At 35.4% G+C, this 7453-nt stretch overlaps 1 protein-coding gene across 2 annotated transcripts in view; it reads right to left on the reverse strand.

The window, feature by feature from the left end:
- Positions 1 to 2927: 2927 nt before the first annotated feature.
- LOC116012760 (DEAD-box ATP-dependent RNA helicase 58, chloroplastic) overlaps positions 2928 to 7453 on the reverse strand; it is a 5628-nt gene continuing 1102 nt past the window's right edge. Inside the window, exons 2-11 of one of the 2 annotated variants that reach the window (XM_031252445.1) lie at positions 6973 to 7295; positions 6449 to 6542; positions 5762 to 5875; positions 5399 to 5521; positions 5181 to 5285; positions 4523 to 4681; positions 4359 to 4427; positions 3956 to 4045; positions 3392 to 3532; positions 2928 to 3278 (exon numbers count right to left, since the gene is read on the reverse strand). In XM_031252445.1, the coding sequence (XP_031108305.1) occupies positions 3009 to 3278; positions 3392 to 3532; positions 3956 to 4045; positions 4359 to 4427; positions 4523 to 4681; positions 5181 to 5285; positions 5399 to 5521; positions 5762 to 5875; positions 6449 to 6542; positions 6973 to 7232 (1425 nt within the window). In that variant the 5' untranslated portion in view covers positions 7233 to 7295 and the 3' untranslated portion in view covers positions 2928 to 3008. Of the gene's footprint in view, positions 3279 to 3391; positions 3533 to 3955; positions 4046 to 4358; positions 4428 to 4522; positions 4682 to 5180; positions 5286 to 5398; positions 5522 to 5761; positions 5876 to 6448; positions 6543 to 6972; positions 7296 to 7453 lie in introns of those variants that run through there. The other variant, XM_031252516.1, reaches the window with a different exon arrangement.

Genomic DNA, 7453 nt, shown 5'->3' on the forward strand with positions numbered 1-7453 from the left:
ACGTGTCTGGAAAGGAAACTCAATATGGGAAAAGAGAAGATAATGTTGAGAAGAAAAATACATGAAATGACAAGAGTGTCCTTCATTTTGACACTAAACTAACGGAAACTTACACGGAGGACCAAAAGTGGCACTCACACAATAAGAGTGGCCAAAATGTGGCAAAATTTTTTATAGTGAACTAAAAGTGTCGAACCCCTTATAAGTCTATGACCAAAAAAGGAATTAACTCCATTATAAATAATAAGCACTAATCCAACTTATATTATTAAATACTAAGTCCAATCCTTATCAAACTTTTTGGTAGTCCTTGTTACATTATAAATAATAAGCTCTAATCCTACTTATATTATAAATACTAAATCCAATCCTTATCAAACTCTTTGGTAGCAAATTATACTGTGGGCCATGGTCATGGCTGATACTGCAATTGTGTTGAACTAATACTGCAGTTGTGTTGAAAAGGAACTGCAGTTGCGTGGAACAGTGGTCGTTCATCCGTTCAACACACGCAACTGCAGTATCAGTTCAACACAACTGCAATATCAGCCATGACCCATAGTCCACGGTATAACGACTACTCTGTACTAGGCCTCCTTATTGGGCCTTCTTGGTCCAGTTACTCTCTTGGACTGGTTCATGTGACCCAGGCCTAGTATATTATCCATCAAAAAGGAAACTTGACATACCAGTGGATTTAAAGAAACGTGGTTGAATTTTTGTTGATTCAGATGACATGTTAGTATTCAACTTGGGTCAAATGTAATCCTGCCTTAGCCAGGGCATTTTATATAATTGTATCTCCGTTTCTGTTTGTCAATTTCCTTCATAATCCTCCTGGCTGGAACTTGGAAGCGTCTTAAAGTTGAAAATTACTTTTCTTTTGATCGAAATGATGAAAATTTTCATTATTTGGCCTCAAAAACATGATTATACTAGGCGCTAGGCATTGGCTCTAGTAAAGCTAAGCTTGGACTAGATCAATGGGCCACAAGGTGTGGGAAGGTCGTGCCTTCCTCAACAATATCCTTCCCTGTGTTTTTAATGTTTTCTGGACTTTAGTTTCAATACTCTATCTAATTTTTGCAGGCTATTATAGTATTATTTCATATTACTGGGAAACATTGGTATAATCAGATTAATTTTTGGGGCAAACCTTACCCTCACTGAACATAGATATTTTAAGGTCTTAAAGCACTTAGTATGGAAGTTACATCCTCATAAATCATAATCTATGTGCTAGACAAGTCAAAATGCAAGTAGTGGTGAACTTGACTTGATCATTTCATAATGAAAGGTATAATATAGCTTATTTTTGTTAAATTGAAATATACACAATTCTCAGTATAATATCTAATTCCAAAATTCACTAAAACAATAATGAAATTTGTTAGTAATATACTATGTATGTATATATATTACTTATGGTAAATTGGCATATAATCAAACAAAATGTGTAAGTGTGTGAAATGTGGCATAATAAAGAAAAAGAAATTACAATGCAAAATGAAGGCATAATGTACGTGTGATGTGTATGTGGCTCAAAATGCAAAGAAGAATGAAATGGGAAAATGCAATGCATGCACAAGTGATCGTGGCGAAATCTAAGGAAAACAAAATGAAATGCAATGCATGCATAAGTGAATGTGTGGCGCAAATGACAGTGGAAAAATGAAAATGCAATGCTTCATGTGATCATGTCATCGTGCGTACTAAAATCAAGGAATTACTAAGCACTATAAATAGATATTTCTACAATGAAGAAATCGAAGTTTCATAGTTCAAAATATAGATATACAGTCACGAATGTGCTGCGAAAAAACTTCAATACAGGGAAAGATTGGTATATTATCCGGAGATATCAGTTCCAAGTTATATCAGTACAAGCTGTGTTAAAATCCCGGTTGGTTACAATTTGTTTAATTGGTAGAATTAGTTCAAACTGTATTTGTAAACTTTTTCATAAAGTTAGTTTATAAGGTTAATATTTAAATGCGGGTTGATCTTAAGTGAAAAGGTTTTTAGGTGTGACCCCGCAGATTAGGAGGTGTTCTCCAACTGCGTTATCAAATTCAGTTGTGTACTTATTTTTGGCACTTCTTTTATTGCTATATATTTTGATACATATCTGCGTTACACAATTTCAAAATTAAACACTCATTTAGAAATTACGTCTTGGGAAGTCAATCAGCCATATTTTTTGAAAATTGCGGACTTAATTGCATATCATGTCAGATTACTGACAAAATTGATGTTTGTTCACACCCCAGTGTCATATTATGGTTAGTACGTGTCAAAATCAACAGTATATTGCAATGGTCTCAGGAAAACAGTAGGAATTTGGGAAAGAAAAAAGAGGGATTAGGGTTAGGGCAGTAGAAAGAAGAGAAAAGGGAATTTGTATATTAATTCAGCATAAAAATCTCCTTCTTACACCTCAGCCATTTAAATACAGGAATAATTGCAAGCTAACTACATTCCTCATTGTCCGGATCGCAGCAGATTGATCCACCCGAGGGATGGAAACAACGTCGTTTGAATGCTCAACTTCAACTGCTTCCAACAGTTTCACGAAAGGACGTCGTTTGCACTAATCAATCAACCTATTTAACCACACCCGTCAAACGTCACCGTTTTGCTACTGATTCTTTCCTTCTGCCATTTCCTTCCTGTTCTGCTACTTTCTACTTCTGCCATACAACCCTCCAAGGCTGTTGCATATAGCACCGGTAAGAACTAGTACTTGTGACTTGTAGTTGTACTAACTAATTTTAAGGGTTACATATTCAGTCGGGTTACTGTCCTATCATAATACTCAAATGTCAACTATTGCATATGATAACCTTCAAATAGTTCTTGCCTTCCCCTTTCCCAAAGAAATTATGAAATATTTCCATTTTGCTAGTAACAGGAAGAGTAAAATCTCATCTCATCACATCTTCATATTCTATTAATAACTATTGCATGCATGGAAACTTATGAAGGAGTGTCATTAAACAAGAACGACTTTATACATCAAAGAACAACTGTTCACAAGAAAACATTAATTCATTTTCAAATCTTTGTAAAACAAACTGCTCTTGAGGTGTTATAATGCTGGTAACAAAACACTTCTCATCTGAAAAAGGTTTCCTACCAGCCCTTCCAGCTCGATGGAGATAGTTTACTGCATCCTTTGGCAGATTAAAATTGTATATGTGTGTTGTCCCAGGCAAATCAACACCTCGGGCTGCTATATCTGTTGCCACTAAAAGATGGCTACTTCCTTGTTGCAGTTCCTGATTCCAAGTAACATATATCAAGTAGAATCCTGGCCTAAGTTCAACACTCCAAGCTCAAACTACTTACGGATATTCACATACACAGATTTAAGGTTGAAAGCAGTACTTACAGTCAAGGATGCTGCTCGCTGATTGAAATTCATGTCTTCCTCAAGTAGACTGATTTCCGAAAACCCCATCAGAGAACTCTTTAGAAAATTGACCAAAAGAGTAGTTGGCGGTGGATCTCCAGCTTTTTTTGACTTCTCAGACTGTTGATGGTGATAGAAGTGTATTAGTAAAGAAAGTACAATATGGCCAATGTTGCAAAAGGCGCTAGTCGGGCACTGGGAGAGCGCTTAGCGCCTAGGGCACCTAGGTGGCCGCTTAATTTTATTTTATTTTATTATTTTTTTTAAACCGCTCAAAACAACATTGTTTTGAGCTGGAAAAACCAATTAAAAAAAATGTTCCAGCCGACTCGGCCGAGTTCGGAGCCAGGTTGGCCAACTCGGCCACCTAGGTCGCCTAGTCGGCCGGCCGACTAGCAACCGCCTACACTCCTTTTCGCCTCGGCCTAGAGGCGCCTAGCGCCTAGGTGGCTGCCTAGGCCAATTTTTACAACACTGAATATGACTCAAACTAAAATCTAGAAACCGCCAACGTAAGGAGACTACAGAGTTATAGATACTTACTTGCACACCAACAAAGACTATGGCAGAATGAGGTTCATCTGACTTTAAAAGGGAAAGCAATGTTAGATACCTTTCTCCTTTACTGCATACCTGACTCCACAGAGTATCAAAAAATAATGAAGTCAAGTAAACCATTTCTGAACAGATATCATCAGAATTGGACAAACAGAATGAAAACTAAGACCAGCAATTGATAATTGTCAGCTACAAGTTGGTTAATTGACTGAAGTGATATTTAAAAGCAAGATATATGGGTCTGGGATAAACTATAAAGAAAAGATGAACTGAAAATATGAATTATCATACAATAATGTCAGACTGGTCCTGCAAGTAAAATGAAGACATGGCAAGAACAGAGGGGTACCCAAACAAAAGCCAAATAAAGTTCCTGAACTTCACTCACCACAAATCTATGATGCAGACAGGATGGCATTGGCATAATTGGATTCACATATAAATGAACTACATCTGCCTGTAATAAACTCACAAGCACTAAAATAGGTAAGCTCGTCCCCTATGCTGAAAACTAGATTGTATATCTCAACATGTTCAAATCTACTAGCAAACCTTTGTCCATTTCTGTTGTACAGCATCATATAAAAATCGCCTATGCTGGGGAATTGAGGCACTAGCAAAGATAGTTTGACGACTCTTTCTACATGAGTATGATGTCAAAAGCTTCCGAAGAGAGCTCACGTGTTTTGAGGAATTGAACATGAAATCAACCTTAAAAAAATAATTGATTGTGTCATTGCCATTCCAAATAATCAACAAGCAGGCATTGTATTTTCTTAATTTAGACCTTTAGCTAAATAGTAACCAAAAAAAAGAAAAAAAAGAATAAGCATATTAATTAAATTTTAAATTGATTTATAATAGCAGTTAAATACCAAAATCTATTGATAAATCTTAATTTAACCAAAAAAAAAAAAAAAGAGTATGAAATTGTGAGACACAATGTGCACCATTCATTTGTACTTAATAGCTTAGATTAAGAAGATTTGGAGAGTAAATAATATATCTTTAAAAACTTTCTAGAAGCAACCACATTATAGTATTATCCGCTCTTGGGAGAAAAACTTCTGTTTCTGGTATAGAAGAAACTCATCTTAGTATGTTCAGGGAATTAGATATTTAGATATAAGAAATATAGATAGAACTACTCCATTTGTTCAGGGAATTAGATATTTAGATATAAGAAATATAGATAGAACTACTCCATTACCTCATCAATTACAAGCACTTGCATAGCATCTAACTTTAAAATATTCTTCTCAAGCATTTGAGTTAAACTTCCCAAAGTTGCAATCACAATAGTAGGAGGCTCAGCCTGTGACAATGAAAATATTAGTAAGGCTACTAAGATAAATTAGTTGTCTGAAAATTTTCAAATCAGCAGAAATCGTCTATAAAAGCAGCAAAACAAGTTCTGCTGTTCTGTACCTTTAACCAACTCTTATGTCGCTTCAAGGTTCCACCATCCAAAAGAGCCATAATAGTGCATGACTTCTGCCCAGAATTTAGTTCTTCTGACTTCGCATAGAGCACCCTAGCAACTTTTGTAACCTTGGTTATGCAAAGGGAATTATCATCAGTATAGTTTAAAAAACAGTCTATTTTTGGTACAAATGAGAAGAATGGAAGGGCATAATCATCAGTATAGTTTAGAAGAACAGTCCTTTTTTGGTACAAATGAGGGGAATGGGGATTGAACCTGAGACCTCTCTTACAGAGTCATAAGCCAATGTCACTGAACTATCAGGTAATCCATGTGGAAGCAGTAAAGAACAATAACCAGGGCTGTACCTGGATGCCAAGCTCCCTAGTGGGAACCACAATCAGGGCCTGGACTGCAGACCTTTGAGTGTTAATAACCGAGAATATCCGCAGTAGATAAGCCAATGTTTTACCAGAACCTGTCTAGAGGATGAAAGAAGAACTGAATAAAATGATTTCATAAGCTTTGTCAACTTAAAAGCAAGCCCACTTAAATCAAGAGGTTTACAAATGCAGAAATGCCGAAATGGTTGTAAAAAATGAAATAGTTTTAGCAATTTAGCACAAGGATTTTGCAAACCAAATACTGGCACATTTCTAGCTACTTCCTATCATCACGTCACCAACAAAACAAAAGCATAAAAGAGAAACAGTAATGGCAGAGATTACTAAATCGGAAAAACCAATCATGACTAGTAAGCAAATTGTTCTTGTGAACATTACTTTTGAATTATGTTCTTTTCAAAAAATAGAGGTGCTAATGTGCTATAACACTACAATAGAGAAACCAGCCTCTTAGGTTCAGTCTTAATAAGAAAGTTGAGATACTAGATAGTATAATATCATAAATATAGTAAATTGGTAATCCAAAATATAGAGCGTATATTTTATTGATAAACACTTACTAAGGAAAAAACTATTGGCATATCTATAAACCCAATTCTGAAAACTTTCACCAATTAATATAAGTACAACGCTCTAAGAGAGTGCATTAACCTGAGCATGAAGCACACAATCACAGCCAGCAAAGAGAACGGGCAATGCTTCTTGCTGCACTTTGGTTGGCACAACATAACCAACCTCTTCCATTCTGCAATTTTCTACTCCCTTAATCACTTTTTTTATTCATTTAAATAATTTTCACAGACTATCAGATTAAGGTAGCACAAAATTTAAATAAACAGAAAACACTCACTTTACTGACTTTAGTCACTTCACTGTATCTGATTTTACATTATTTTCTCAAAGAAAGTATATTCAATTTAAATAATTTTATTCAACAATCTGAGATTTTTGCATTATATAAATCCAAAGACAGAAAAGGATGACACTGTCAAATCCATTTCAAGTGACAAATTTTTGCCTGATAGAATAAAAAAGATTACATCTTTAATTTCTTGTAAGCTCAATCTAGAGTATATTCACAAAAGATATGTTAAATTTTCATTGCTGAAGATCCAAACTAATTCTTCTTTTTAATAGTCAGTTAAAGTTCTAAAATTTGAACAAAGCACCCTCACCGGCGTATGATGTGTTCAGGCACATGGCCTTGGCAGAGTTCATGGAGTGTCAAGACACCCTCCTTCTTAGCAGTTTCAACTTCAATGTAAGAAGAGCTAAGAGAAGCTTTGAGCAGTGTGTGCTCTCGCATGGAGTGAACCATACCATTCATACTGACAACAAAGGTGTGATTGGGCCGGTTGGGGTATAAATGATGTGGACCATGTACTCTGGCAGTCCATGAGAGAGAGTTCAGCAGTGTGGCAGATAAACAGGCCATGGAGGAGCAATAGGGAGATCAATAATCAGAGACTTATCTACAGTAAGATACGCATCATTTACCCTGAAAATATTCAATAAAGAAGTAAAGAACTGCATAAATTAATCATCTACTAGTGTAAGCGAGATGCACAAGTTTTCTTGTAAGCTAATATAAGACAATTTAATTTAGTTATTTAACTTCAAAAGTTGTTTTCAAAAAAAAAAAAAAAAAAAAAAAAA

Source organism: Ipomoea triloba, chromosome 1, assembly GCF_003576645.1.
Source record: "Ipomoea triloba cultivar NCNSP0323 chromosome 1, ASM357664v1".
NCBI lineage: Eukaryota > Viridiplantae > Streptophyta > Magnoliopsida > Solanales > Convolvulaceae > Ipomoea > Ipomoea triloba.